The 14,729-nt window shown below is 36.2% G+C and overlaps 4 protein-coding genes and 1 non-coding gene across 5 annotated transcripts; 2 read left to right on the top strand and 3 right to left on the bottom strand.

The window, feature by feature from the left end:
• Positions 1 to 380: 380 nt before the first annotated feature.
• On the bottom strand, positions 381 to 3,010 carry LOC104760969 (plant/protein (DUF789)). The gene is made up of 5 exons (XM_010483977.3): positions 2,031 to 3,010; positions 1,709 to 1,932; positions 1,343 to 1,529; positions 1,078 to 1,255; positions 381 to 985 (listed from the first exon to the last, which is right to left on the bottom strand). The coding sequence occupies exons 1-5, from the start codon at positions 2,121 to 2,123 to the stop codon at positions 732 to 734; spliced, it is 936 nt and encodes a 311-aa protein (XP_010482279.1). The 5' UTR covers positions 2,124 to 3,010; the 3' UTR covers positions 381 to 731.
• A 2,789-nt stretch (positions 3,011 to 5,799) lies between these two features.
• LOC104760960 (photosystem II repair protein PSB27-H1, chloroplastic) lies at positions 5,800 to 7,010 on the bottom strand. Its single transcript, XM_010483968.3, has one exon. The coding sequence runs from the start codon at positions 6,681 to 6,683 to the stop codon at positions 6,030 to 6,032; it is 654 nt and encodes a 217-aa protein (XP_010482270.2). The 5' UTR covers positions 6,684 to 7,010; the 3' UTR covers positions 5,800 to 6,029.
• A 1,477-nt stretch (positions 7,011 to 8,487) lies between these two features.
• Positions 8,488 to 11,941, top strand: LOC104760952 (Protein phosphatase 2C family protein). The gene is made up of 6 exons (XM_010483957.3): positions 8,488 to 8,775; positions 9,835 to 10,316; positions 10,412 to 10,753; positions 10,853 to 10,970; positions 11,057 to 11,280; positions 11,367 to 11,941. Exons 2-6 carry the CDS (start codon positions 10,074 to 10,076, stop codon positions 11,847 to 11,849), a joined length of 1,410 nt encoding a protein of 469 aa, XP_010482259.1. The 5' UTR covers positions 8,488 to 8,775; positions 9,835 to 10,073; the 3' UTR covers positions 11,850 to 11,941.
• A 50-nt stretch (positions 11,942 to 11,991) lies between these two features.
• On the top strand, positions 11,992 to 14,312 carry LOC104760945 (Pentatricopeptide repeat (PPR-like) superfamily protein). The gene has a single exon (XM_087507774.1). The coding sequence runs from the start codon at positions 12,209 to 12,211 to the stop codon at positions 14,174 to 14,176; it is 1,968 nt and encodes a 655-aa protein (XP_087363900.1). The 5' UTR covers positions 11,992 to 12,208; the 3' UTR covers positions 14,177 to 14,312.
• On the bottom strand, positions 12,025 to 12,096 carry TRNAQ-CUG (transfer RNA glutamine (anticodon CUG)). Its single transcript has one exon. It is a non-coding gene; the product is annotated as a tRNA-Gln (tRNA).
• Positions 14,313 to 14,729: the final 417 nt, after the last annotated feature.

Here is a 14,729-nt window from a genome sequence, read left to right as displayed (position 1 = left end):
CGAAAGCATTGATCAGTCCAGCGATCTATTTTTTTTGGTCAGTAACTAAGATAAAAGTTTGGCATATATGCCTACAAAATTTGGTGGAGAAACCAAACAAAACATCAAAAGCCTAATAAAGTCAAACTTCAAAATCATTTTTTTGTCCTCTCATATATTTGACATTTTGTCATAAAATGTCCCTACTTTATTCATATCAACTTGGGTAAACCATGATTGATAAATAAAAGTCTCCTTGTAACAAAAAAAATTGCATTTTTATACCACTTCTCCAATATGTTAATTCAGGATTATTTAGGATCAATTTTCAAAATAAAAAATGTTGTTTGATTGATATAAAATATCTGAATTTAAAATTCAGGATAAATTTGTCTCTCCCATTTTACTTTTAAAAAAAAAAACTATATTCACATGATTTAGTTCGTTACATTACTATTTCAGTAACGGTACAGAGGCACACAATAAAGTTATGTTCCTCTCGACCATGCGTATAACTTATAAGAAACAATAACTCTGTTTTAACAAGCAAACAACAAATTACTCTGTTTCAACAAGCAACAAACTCTATGTACGACATATATTTCTCAAAGGTTAGAAGACTCAAAACGCTATATACTAACCAAAATCACTGCCAACTGAATCGCTCGATTCAGTGATTCCAGCAAAAAGCAAGAATTAGACTATGTATGAGGAAACAAGCAACGACATCAGAGTTGTCATCGAACGGAGGTTTAGCCACGATGAGTCATTGACATACTGCAGAAGTAGTTGAAGTCATGATGTTGGACCCTAAGCTGTTTCAGCCACGAATCTGCAACGCTATAAAGCGAAGCCAATCTTTCTTGATCGTCATGATCCTGCGAAAGCCAAACATCGCCTTGCAGTTGCATCTTGTAAGTAGCCATCCCAAATGGGAGCAGAGTTATGTCTTCCCCTTCCTTCCGCATCCTCTCCTTGTCCCCACCATTTTCTTCTGGTTCCATATCTGTGCAATATTACAAAAGCATTATTAAACCCGAGTGATTTTAACCAAGTCAAAGGATAGTAGTAATACAGACAAGAGAGAATCTACTTCACCTTGGAAAGAAGAGGAAAGAGTGTGATAAGTGAGGAAACAAGTGGATAAGTCTTTAATGGTTCTTCCCATTGGTATATGGTAAATCGGGTACCACGCTACTGACATCCAGCTAGCTGGAGAAAGATCTACGCTTCTCAACGACATCAATCCAGGGTATCTTTGAGCCAATTCATTGATCTGGAATCAAATCAAAACATCATTTTTGTGATGTTTATTCGTTTGGATCAGGTGAAGTGACATAAGGTATATATATTATCTACCTACCTTATCCATTAGAGGAACTCTGGTATAAGGAGCTGATCTCTCAAAGTATTGGAGATAAAGATAACCCAAACGATCATTCGGATGCAAGAGCGTGTTGTTCTCAAGTCCTTCCTCAGAGACACTCTCATCACTACCTGAATCGCTAAAAGGATCTCTACCCTCACATTCCCCATCTTCAGACTCTTCCCTAATCAAACCAACACCCAAACACTAATCAGATATAAACATTATGTAGCTCCTTCATAGCCTTATATGCTAAACCAGAAAACACAATCTATTCAAAGTTCATTCTGATGGTTCACCAAATTCTGGATAAAGAATTCAAAATTAGAATCTGATCTATATAAGAGAATGGGATCATAAAACCTTAATCTGATCAAGGAGGAGTGAGATGTGAAAATCTGGATGGCAGAGAGGTAAGGAACGTAGTATTGAACAAGAGATGATTCTCCATTGGAAAGATGAATAGGAACACTAGCTCCATAAGCGCTCCATTCATCATAACAATCCCACAAATCACTCAACCTGAAAAACTCAACCTTTTCTCTCTCCCATGGATGCCACAATCGGTTTAAGGTTCTATTCTCCGCCTGCGGATCACAATCAATAACACCAAAATCGATCAATAGTAATAATCACATTTAAATTTATAACGAGAAAATACAAAGAAAGAAACGTAATTTGAAACCTTGGGGAGAGATTGGGGTGGCACTAGAGGTGTTATGCAATGAAGGAATCGATCAAGATTCGATTTTTTTGTAGACCCTTTAACGTTCACCATGATTCTCCTCTTCTCGACCGTAATTGAGAAAAAGAGAGAGAGAGAGAGAGAGATTGTGTTTCTTCTTCTTCTTCTTCTTCAATGGAGGAGAGAAAAAAGAAAGATGAGGCTTTTAGAAAGAGAGAGAGAGAGAGAGGGGGGGACGCAAGAGAGTATTTCAGATTTCTGAGCTTCGACGTTATGTATGAAGAAAGCTGAATTTAAGGGACAAGCAATATAAAAAACACACAAAAAAGATCGATTCTTTCAAGAACGAAAAAGTATGGGGGAAAACGATTACAATTGGAGAAGACAGAGAAACAATGATGAGTAAGCAAGATCGAATATTGTTTTCTTCTATTCCTATTTTTATTTTTTTTCTTCTTTTATTTTTGTATCTGTGTGTGAGATTCTCTGAGAGAAAAGTAAAAAAAAAAAACAGAAGCCACGCGTCGAGATCTCTAATCTTGAAGTCAGATCAATCGATAAGAGAGGTTAAAGAGAGATTAAAAAAAGGTAAAAGCCAGAAAATTAGGGAAACACAGAAGAAGAAGAAGAAGAAGAAGAAGAAGAAGAAGAAGAAGAATTCAGAACTTTTGTTGAATGAAAGGGGAAGGAGGAAGGAAAGAGATTTTCCCGGGAAAGTCAAAACTTTTTCTCGGGAATTCTGGTTTGAGAATTGAAAAGTTTTTCCTCATTTTTTTTTTTTTTTTTTAAATTGCTTTACTCACATACGCAAATTTCTCTCAAATGGTTTTGGTTTAATGAGATAGAAAAAAAAAATTGTTTATATAAAAAAAGGAAAAAAAAAAGAAAATACTAGACAATCTAATTAAGTTTGACCAAATTTCCTCGTCCACCACTCCCAACAGCTCATTCTCTTTCACGTGGTTGTGTTTTTATTCTCCGGAGACTCCCTTAACTATTTTTATATATACAAACTTTAGGCCTAGGCAAATAAACCGAATCTAAGGAATCGACACGAACCCGACCCAAAAATACCCGAATCCAACCCGAACAAATTCTGTCTAAATAACCAATAGGTTTTAGTTTTCAAATAACCACGGGTATCGGGTATTACCCGAACCGAACCCGAGGAACCAAAGATATCATTTATACCCGAGAACAATTATACACGATATCATACTATCACATCTGATTTGATTTCATAAAACCGTTTGCCTTAATCTCCCTTTTCGAATCCTTGTGAATTGTTTTGCGAGACATGGTATGCTTAGTTTCATTTATTTAAGATTTCTTGGTATGCTCAGTTTCATTTGTTTAAGGTTTAGTTCATTATTTCTTGTTGAATTTGTTAGATTATACAACTGTTTGTACAATTATATATCAGGTTTTTCAGGTTTTGTGAGTACATTTCAATTTTTGTGGGTACTTTGGATATGTTCGAGTAGGTACTATCCATAACCAAATATATTTTGGATACATTACAAGTTTCTTAAAGTCAATTTCCAAATAACCCGAATCCGATAGGAACCAAACCTGAACCCGACCCGAAATTATATGAACACTTGTTCGAATCCTATATTAGTAAACCCGAACCCGAATTACCCAACCCGAACACCCAGATGCCCATGCCTAATACAAAAAGACTACATATTATGATGTATTTTCTTTTATGAATCAACTGATATAATATAATGGGTCCGATTGGTAACGTACAAAAAGTTGTATAAAAAAACTGTAAGCTGGAGCTGTAAGCTTTTAGTGAATAGTGCAAAGCTGTAAAAAAAACTGTACATAAAAGCTGTATGAAAAAAGCTGAGAGTAAAGTTTTTGGTAAAGCTTTTAGTAAAGTTTTTGTGATTGGTAAATATTAAAACTGTATATTCGTAAAGTTTTTAAAAACTGTTACCAATCACACCCAAGTAACTATTACCTTCGACTTTTTTCATTGCAGTTTTTTTTTTGGTCAAATTACATGCAGTTTTTAGAGAATCTTATTTTGTATACACAATTACAATAAAATAAACAAAATATTGGTGTAGCAAGTGGATTAAGTAGGCCCTGTTAGCTCCTTTTTAATTCATTATCCAATTTGTATTTGTCTATTATTATTAAGGCTCTGATTGGTAACATGTGTTACTATTGACTTATGTTGAGTTATAGACTTAACTCAAATTTTATTCAAAAATATTACCAATCACTAACAAAACTAAATTTTTTGAAGTTGAGTTTGAATAATCATGTGTTATGGTTGATGTACAAGTTTGAGGTATATCCTTTGTAAAATTGTTAACTCAAAAGATTATTCAACATCATTGAAATTTCAATGAGTTAAGATGTGGTAAGTTGAGTTATCTATTTTTTTATTAAAAAAACGAAAATTCAGTTATATAATACAAAAAATATTCTTTTTGTTTTAATTTAATTCATATATCAATAAAAATATTTTTCTTGTTTTTCTTTTATTTGTTAATTTTTTTAATTAGTTATTTTATTTTTCCTAAATTATTATTTTTTATTATCATTTGAAATGAAAATAGGCATAGACCTAAATATGATAAGATTGTAAATATTATGACATACATGTAGTTGATTTTTTAATTTGCAATGTAAAAAAGAAGTTTAATTAACGTTTTGTATATTAAAATTATTTTATTATTAAAATATTTTTATTTGTTTTATTTTTTATAATTTTGTGAAATATATTCACTAATATTTTTAATAATTATAATCAAATAATACATACTACAACATCTACCACAAAAATGCCACCAATCAGTAATTTTAATAAGATTAATAAATCAGATTTTTACAGCGATCCGTTACATTTTTTGTCACATCATTTTTACTATAACTTACATGGAATCATGTTATAAATCATGTTACCAGTCATAACTCAGGGATATTTGCATCTCTGGTGAGCTGAGCCAATAATATATTGACTTGTAAGATTATTCTTTAAATAATGTGGAGACTTAAAAAAGTCATTAACTATTGGCCAAATTATACACATACGTTTGGCGTCATTATAGAGCAGTTTAGCGGCAAACACGGTCATTTTTTTACACCCATCAATTTTAACGTATTGGATAGATGATAGGTTCGTTCAAAAAAAAAGAAAAAAAAAGATAGGTGATAGGTCGGTCAGTAAAATGGTTGACTATTAGCATATGTCCGATACACACGTGTAAATTATTAATTACGTTGAATTTCGCAAAATGTAGCAAACAGCCTACGGTTACACTAAAAGCAAATCAGTATTATAGTACTAATCCCTCAAGATTATGACCTTTTGGAAGCCTATAATACTACTAGCCATGTGGTAGTTCACGTGTGGCCCTGCTGCACGTGACATGTTCGTATGTTCGTAGTAGACTAAAAAAGTAGTGGCCACTTAAAAATTAAAACGATCAAACCTCCTCACAGTTTGTGGGCTTTCAAATATGGGCCATTAGAAAATACTTTTCATAGACTCAATCTTGTTAGTTTGAGAGAAGCATCCAATGCAATTATCCAATAATGCAACTTGTGAATTTTGGAGATTTTCTAATAGTTTTTTTTTTTTTTTTTTTTTTTTTTTTTTTTTTTTTTATACTTTTTGATACATGAATTTCTAATAGATGGAAATACAAAAAATGCAATTCAAACTAAAAATGTAGTACCAAAACCAACGAAAGTGTAAATAAATCGAAGTTATGAGTTAAGGGGACACGAGAATTGCTCCAGTAAACGATTGAGAAAATAGATTTCGATATTACTAGATAAAAAGTAGTATCTCTGATAAATGATAATTAAGCAAATTATCATATGCAGGACATTAAGTATTTTACACAGGAAAACCAAAAAAAAGGTGCATGAGAGAGCAAAGCGAATTCAAGTTTCTCTTCTCATATATAAATTTGATTGGCATTTTTTAAAAAAGCGAATTCAAGAAATTGTTAGGTCTCTCACACTGTAATGATCTTATCTGCCTCTTGAAAGAGCTTTTTCAGCAGTCTCCATCTCTTCAAGAATCCTCGCCTTCCTCTTCGCCGGAATCGGAGCCGTCGGACCAAAACTCACATAATGACCCGAAACCGCATTCAACGCCGAGTAAATGTCCCGGAAAGAAGTTTTCCCGAGAAGAGCTTTCTCTTTACGGTACTTGGCAACCCATGAGTTGGACGCTTCTCTCAGCTCAGCCACCGCATCAGCCACGTTTGGATCTGTCTTCGCCATCGAAAGCGTGTTCCTAACTTTACTGATCACTGCCGATGTATCTTTAATATACTCTTCATCTTCGGCGGCAGAGGCCGGCGCCGGAGCTAGAAACTGGATTGATTGGGTCAGAACCGTGGATGTGGCCGCTAGAGAGATGAAATCCCGGCGGAGGAGGTTGTTGCGACGTGGGGGAGGAAGAGGTGGAGATACGGAGGCGGTGATGGACGGTTTATGCGGCGGAGGATTGGGTTTGAGAAGAGTAGCTGTCGCTGATGCTGAAGCCATTGTCGGAACTCGGGCAAAATTAAAAAAAAAAAGAGTTAAGAGAATGAAGACTGAAGAGTTTTGTGTGTTGATTGGTAACAAAATCAGAGAAATGTGTTTCGGGGTGTTGGATTTGTGACACGTGTCCCTCATCCTTATCTTCTTATCTAGATTGAGAGGGATCAGACATGAAAGTGAAGCAATGAGTTTCTTTGTTGTAGATCTTCTCTGGGTCCCACTTGCCAGGTCATGATTTTGTTTCTGTCCTTTTACTTTTTGACTTTTTGAGCTTCGTTTGTTTTTTAAAATGTAAAGCCCAAACTAGAGAGAAGGCCCATATATTCAAATTAGACCATCGAAGCCCATAATTCGAACCCCACCTGATGATGAGGTGTGGTGTGGTGAGTCCTTTTTCTGCGTGGCCTCTTGGCATTGTAGTACAGTTTTTGATAATGCAATTTAAGAGGATAAAGCATTCGGTTAAATTGACCCACGAACACGTGACCTTCTCTTGCTGTGATACACATGGGATGATGATTAATGATGAACCCTTTGTGTTTCTATTTTCTAAAATTATCACAAAATTTAGATGAAGTGCAATTTATATATATTCCAAATGTGCAACAAATAGACGTGATCTGTATTAAAAACAGTTTAAAGATAAAGAATCTTGTTCCAATGTAACACAACATGGATCCATCATCGATGATTTAATCAACTGAACTTATTTATGATTGTAATGTATGTACTACTGTTCTAGAACTTTAAATTGGGTAGATAGCAAAATCTATAATAATTACGATTTAATAAGAGAAAGAATAAGTGTGGAGAAATATGAATGTATAAAAAAGTGTTTTGGAATAAAAAGGAAAAATACGAAGCTGTTTTTAATTAAATCGACTTTGATTGGGCAAGTGTGAAAAGAGAGGAAAAAGGAAAAAGAAAACGGAAGCTAAAGGCCAACGCGGGAACGCCGTGAACGATTTGTCAACACAACCAAATGGGAAAGAAAGCTTTAAAACTCCATCTAATTTTACACATTTATAGTCATGATCTACCAACCAACCTGTCCTTTAGGTTTTATTGTTACAAAAAACCACTTCGCATTAAAAAACAAAAAAAACAAATCAAATTAATAACAAGTGTTGTTGTGGAATGTGGATATGATGATTCCCTAAAACATGAATTTTTAAAAGAGAAACTGATTATCTTTCCCATTATTCAATTATTGCATTTTAATAACTCAAGAAGCTAAACATCTTATTTGCATCTCTGTTTGACTTAACAAACCATATAGTTCTCGCCTTAAAAACACACATCTACTTCTCTCTCTCGCTCTCTCTCTTTTAAATGCAGTGTTTGGGTGGGTGAAAGAAAATGCATGAAACTTTAACTGAAAATAATGAAGGAAGAAAAGAACAAGTTGGATTGATTATAGGATGTGGAGCAAAGTTGAACAACTCATCTCTCTTTCCAAACCTTTGCAAGTCAGTCAATTCTCGTCTCTTTTGTCGTCTTGCTTTTATTTAGGACACCCAGAAAACAAAAGTAAACTAGAATAAAAGCTAATCGCATACTAGTATACTACTATTACACATTAACTATATATCAAATTATTAACACATTTCTAAAACATGACATAACCTCATAATTTATACTATGGAATGGTTGATACATCAACATCCCAATTTAAATTACACGTTGTTGCAACTTGCAAGAAAAATAAAAACATCTCTACGAATTTGATATATATGATAATGTCACAAGGTTCATGTATTATATCTTATTTATATAACATGCAAAAAGAGTTGTATAAATTAATTCATGATATTATTCATAATATGTAAGTAAGAAAAATAAAACCATTAATTACATTTACACAAGTTGAACTCTGAATTTTCAACTCTTTTTTTTGGTATGTGTGGACTATTTATTAAAAGCCAAAACTACAAGTAACATATAGGAAAGTAAATAATAAAATAAGCTTGTTGATTTGGATCAAACATGAAAGAAGGGAGAAGCAGAAAAGATTCTGTGGGGGAAGCCTCTTTTGGTTTTCTTTATCTTCTTCTCTCTGCTTCTTCGCTTTCTTCAATTAATGTGACCTCTCACCCATCTCTGCCACTACACATATTACAACTACTACTACTACTCAATCTCAAACTCTCTCTCTCTTCTCTCTCTTTCGCACTCTTCCATAGTCATTGTCTGCGAATCATTTGTTCATGATCCTTCCTACTCAAAGGTTCGTTCTTTTTTGCTTTGATTTTCTCAAATTCCTTACATTTTTTTTTATCGTTTTTTTCTTCTATTGTGTGTAATCTTATCTGGCTTGCCTCGCTCGAGTTTTGGTAGAAGGATCTTCTCTGATGATCCTGTTTTGTTCTTATTTTTTTCTTTCCATTCTGCACTTGTTTGAGGAGGTTGTCGAGGAAAGTTATTGAATCTTTCGCTTTTTACACTTAAAAATCCCACCTTTTTTATGTTCTCTTTTTCTTTTGGGGTTTTTTCTTTCATCTCTCTGTCCACTTACAATGTCCAAATTCATGAGTTTTTTAGCCACGAAGAAAGTTTAGTAAAAAGAATAATGAAATCCTCTGTTTTTAGACATTTACTAGAATGAATCTTTGGAATTTCACAATTAGGATTTCGGTGTGTTGCAGCATTGCTATATATGTCTCTGTTATATAAAACCCATATAAAGGTGTCTCTTTTGCTCAAACTACTTAGATAAAGCTTTGGAGATTTGCATCATCAGTTTTTTTTCTTTCTCAATGGATAAATAATTGATGATTTAAGGGAGTCATTATATGAGAACCTGTAATCAAACCAAATGTGTCTAGTGCAGGGTTTAGGATGAGTCTCGTCTTAAAACAATAATTCTTGAAAAATCTTTTCACTTTTGTTTTCTCAAAGTCAAAGAGTTGTATGGAAACTTGTTTCATTATTTCATCTTGCAATTTACCTTAATAACAATTTTTTGGATTCATGTGCCTATGAGACATATTGGGAAACTCTCTGTTCTTGATTTGTATGCTTTTTTTGTTTTCCTGTCTTTTGGGTTCTTACTTCGTAGTTTCGATTAGTTTATTCGCAAGGCTTAGTGAAAACATTACAAAACATGGAGCCATAAGAGTCTTAAGGATGGTCCAATGCCAAACAATTAGGACAGGCTGTTTGTTAAATATCTTTATATTCTATTGCTAAAATCACATGCTGGGTTCTCTTCTTTATGACTTGTTTGCGTCTGCTTTTCTCTTTTGGAACTTTGCAATAAACTAATCACTAGATCATTTTTTTTCAGCTCACGGTCCATGCATCATCATTGACCAAGATTCGAAGAAAAGGTTTTGCCCACAAAGAGTATTTAATATAGAAAAAATAGAACTTGTGTTAAAGCTCTTTGCTTTGACCAAATCTGTTGCTAAAGCCTTTTACATTGGGGGTTGGGGATCCGGTTTTGGAACAAAAGGAGAAAGTCTTTTTGTCCCTTTTCCACAGTCTCTCTGCGATCAGATCCATAGCGTATGCTTGCATTGACCAATGGGGGGTTGTGTCTCTAAGAGTACGTGGAGCAATGAAGCGTCTATGCATCGACCGTGTCTCGGGATGGGATGTTGTGGGAGCAAAATGGGGAAGGGAGCTTTTTCAGACCGCATCGTTTCGCTTCATAACTTGGTCTCTATACCGAATCGAATCATCGGCAATGGAAAGAGCAGGAGTTCTTGTATTTTTACTCAACAGGGACGCAAGGGTATTAATCAGGACGCCATGATCGTTTGGGAAGTGAGTTTCTTCTTCTTATTATTCTTCCCCAATGATGTTTATTAAAACTTTGTGTTCCCCAAGTAAGTAGGTTTTGGTTTTGTCTTTTTTCGTAGGATTTTATGTCGAAAGATGTGACCTTTTGTGGCGTGTTTGATGGACATGGTCCCCATGGTCATCTTGTTGCTCGTAAAGTGAGAGACTCATTGCCTGTGAAGTTGCTGGCTCTCCTGAATTCCACTAAGTCAAAGCAAAGCGGATCCACAGGAACTCGTACAAGCAAACCCGATAGCCTAGAAGCTGATAAGGAAGAATCTACTACTGAGGAGGATAAATTGAATATCTTATGGGAAGAAGCTTTCTTGAAATCATTCAATGCTATGGATAAGGAACTGCGATCCCATCCTAATCTAGAATGCTTCTGCAGTGGCTGTACTGCTGTTACAATCATTAAACAGGTGATCTTGACATCTGTTTTTTTGGCTTCAAAATCAATCTTCCTCGGGACTTCCGTTGTGTTTCCAAGTATCGGTTTTGATGTGGTTTAATTTTTTCAGGGGTCAAATTTATTCATGGGAAACATTGGGGATTCTCGGGCGATACTTGGGTCCAAAGACAACAACAACTCGATGGTTGCAGTTCAGCTAACAGTTGACTTGAAGCCTGACTTACCAAGTATTATGCTTTTAACGACGTTTTGTGATATTTGCTCCCATCTCTACCTTTTCATTTAGTCTGACTTTTTAGATATTGTTAAATAGGGGAAGCCGAGAGGATCAAACAGTGTAAAGGTCGTGTCTTTGCACTAGAAGACGAGCCAGAGGTGTCACGAGTTTGGCTACCATTTGATAATGCTCCTGGATTAGCCATGGCAAGAGCTTTCGGTGATTTCTGTCTGAAAGACTACGGTGTGATTTCTATACCAGAGTTCTCTCACCGTGTTCTTACAGATAGAGATCAGTTCATTGTCTTGGCCTCAGATGGAGTAAAGCACTGAACTTTTAAAGATTCTTCTTAGCATCATCAATATGAATTGCTTTTTACTGATGATTCAAACCTTTGTTTTGGTAGGTCTGGGATGTGCTAAGCAACGAAGAAGTGGTTGAAGTCGTAGCTTCAGCTTCAAGCCGGGCATCAGCGGCTAGGCTCGTGGTGGATTCAGCTGTACGCGAATGGAAACTTAAGTACCCGACTTCGAAGATGGATGATTGTGCAGTTGTGTGTTTGTTTCTAGATGGCAGAATGGACTCAGAGTCATCAGATAACGAAGAACAAGGCATCTCCTCAGCAACAAACGCAGCAGAATCAGATGAAAGCCAGGGAGCAGAACCGTGTCTTCAGAGAAACGTCACAGTCAGATCATCATCAACGGATCAAGAAAGCAACAGTTACGGTAATGTGATTGCGGAGACTGGAAATGCAAAGAAGGAGACAACGAAGGAAGGAGAACAGAACTGGTCGGGACTAGAAGGTGTTACTCGAGTGAACTCTCTTGTTCAACTTCCGAGATTCCCTGGAGAGAAACCAGAAGACTTGTTGAGACCTGGCTTTTGATTATTTTCTGAACTGATTCTGGTGAGGGAAATAAAAATGTTTTCTGTTCAACTTAGCCTTCTATTCTCAAAGTGAAATGCCTTTGGAAAGCATATGTAAATGTCTTAGGTCGGTCTGTGTCTCAAAATCTGTATTTGATGAACCAAAAAAAAAAGAATATTTTGTGAGATAAAAAAGGTCCCACCGAGACTTGAACTCGGGTTACTGAATTCAGAGTCCAATGTCCTGACCACTAGACCATGGGACCATTTGTTTCTTACAGCTGCACATCCATTTAAAAATTGGAATCTGAGTGTTCGAGAGTACTGTATATGACTAATGTCCCTGCCTCACCGGCGGCTTGACGATAGATATTACAGATGCGAAGATTTTACCGGAAGCACTTTTGTGTAGCTCTTCTGAATCGTCCGCAATCTTCTTCACAATCTCTCTGTCTTTACAAAAATGACAGCTTTTTGTTGGATGATTCAAAGTGCTCAGGGAGAAGTGTTAGGTGGGTGTTCAATAGCAGCAGCTCGCTTCCTCCTCCCGAATGGGTAGAACCCTTTAACGATGTCTCCGATTTGGTGAAATCGAATCGAAATCTCCAGCCATCTCCATGGGTAAGCCAAATTCTCAACCTTTTAGATGGCTCAGACTCCTTGGAATCGAATCTAGACGGTTTCTGCCGTAAGCTCCTTATCAAACTATCGCCCAGTTTTGTTTCGTTTGTGTTGAAGTCCGATGAGATTCAAGAAAAACCAAGTGTTGCTTGGAGATTCTTCGGTTGGGCTGGTAAGCAGAAGAGGTATACGCATAGCCTCGACTGTTATGTCTCTTTGGTTGATGTTTTGGCTCTGGCAAAAGATGTGGATAGAATTAGGTCTATCTGTTGTGAAATCAGGAAGTTTGAGTTTCCTATGACTGTTGCTGCGACAAATGCTCTGATTAAGAGTTTTGGGAAGCTTGGAATGGTTGAGGAGTTGTTGTGGGTTTGGCGCAAAATGAAAGAGAATGGGATTGAGCCAACTTTGTATACTTATAACTTCTTGATGAATGGATTAGTGAGCTCGATGTTTGTTGATTCTGCAGAGCGCGTTTTTGAGGTTATGGAAAGTGGCAGGATCAAACCAGACGTTGTGACTTATAACACGATGATCAAGGGTTATTGTAAAGCAGGGCAGACACAGAAAGCTTTGGAGAAGCTTAGAGATATGGAGACGAGAGGCCTTGAGGCTGATAAGATTACGTATATGACAGTGATCCAGGCTTGTTATGCAGATAGTGACTTTGGTTCTTGTGTGGCTTTGTATCAAGAGATGGATGAGAAGGGAATTCAAGTCCCGCCTCATGCGTTTAGCTTGGTGATTGGTGGACTTTGTAAGGAAGGGAAATTGAATGAAGGGTATGCTGTTTTCGAGAGTATGATCCGTAAAGGGTCAAAACCAAATGTAGCTATATACACGGTTTTGATTGATGGTTATGCGAAAAGCGGAAGTGTTGAAGACGCGATAAGGCTTTTACATAGAATGATACACGAAGGGTTTAAACCGGACGTGGTAACTTATTCCGTTGTTGTTAATGGTTTGTGTAAAAACGGGAGAGTGGTAGAGGCGTTGGACTATTTCCAGACTTGCCGGTTTAATGGATTGGCTATCAATTCAATGTTTTATTCTAGTCTTATTGACGGTTTAGGAAAAGCTGGTCGAATAGATGAAGCTGAGAGGCTTTTTGAAGAAATGTCTGAAAAAGGATGCACAAGGGATTCATACTGTTACAATGCACTGATCGACGCGTTTACAAAGCATGGGAAAGTGGATGAAGCGATAACGCTGTTTAAGAGAATGGAGGAAGAAGAAGGTTGTGATCAAACGGTTTATACATACACAATACTCATATCGGGAATGTTCAAAGAACACAGAAACGAAGAGGCGTTAAAGCTTTGGGACATGATGATAGATAAAGGGATAACACCAACGGCAGCTTGCTTCAGGGCGTTATCGACTGGTCTTTGTTTGTCGGGAAAAGTGGCGAGAGCGTGTAAGATTCTGGATGAGTTAGCCCCAATGGGTGTGATACTTGATGCAGCGTGTGAAGATATGATCAATACACTGTGTAAAGCTGGTAGGATAAAGGAAGCATGTAAATTGGCAGATGGGATAACAGAGAGAGGCAGAGAAGTGCCAGGGAGGATCAGGACAGTGATGATCAATGCATTGAGGAAAGTGGGGAAAGCAGATTTAGCAATGAAGCTAATGCATAGCAAAATAGGGATTGGTTATGAGAGAATGGGTAGTGTGAAAAGGCGTGTCAAGTTTAGGACTTTGCTTGATGATGATACTTTTTGACATATTTGACTTTTTTAAGAATCATCGTTTGGGTTTAAGAATTTGCATTACTGCGCACTATTGTTTTTTAAAGTTTACTGAAACCCTCTTTTGTGGTCGTTGATTTATCAGAATCTTCGTTTTTCTTTTGCTAAAAGGTTCTTTTCTACGGTGTACAAGGAACATTATCCACTAAGGTATTAGAGGCTTTGTACTGGAAAGGCGTTCCGGTTTTTGACATGGGAAGTCATATGAGCACAGTGGATGTTGGGTGGGGTTCTCCAACATTTCACAAAATGTAAGAGTAAAAGACTCGATTTGCTTGTGTCTCTCTTAGTTAAATATGTCTGTCTGCTTATGTTATTTCGGTTATTGCTTATGTTATTGCGGCCGGAACAATATGTTAACTTGCAGTGATGCGAATAAGTTCGTTTTCTGGGACGCATTTCATCCCACCGAGAGGACTAATAAGATTGTGTCCGATCACTTTTTCAAGCATCTCAAGAATCTGTTTCATTGATCCTATTTTACTTCTTTATGAGTACTTTTGCAATTAGTCAAATACAATTTCGAA

Source organism: Camelina sativa, chromosome 3, assembly GCF_030686135.1.
Source record: "Camelina sativa cultivar CO46 ecotype springtype chromosome 3, ASM3068613v1".
Taxonomy (NCBI): Eukaryota; Viridiplantae; Streptophyta; class Magnoliopsida; order Brassicales; family Brassicaceae; genus Camelina; species Camelina sativa.
This window is presented reverse-complemented; position numbering and strand designations above follow the sequence as displayed.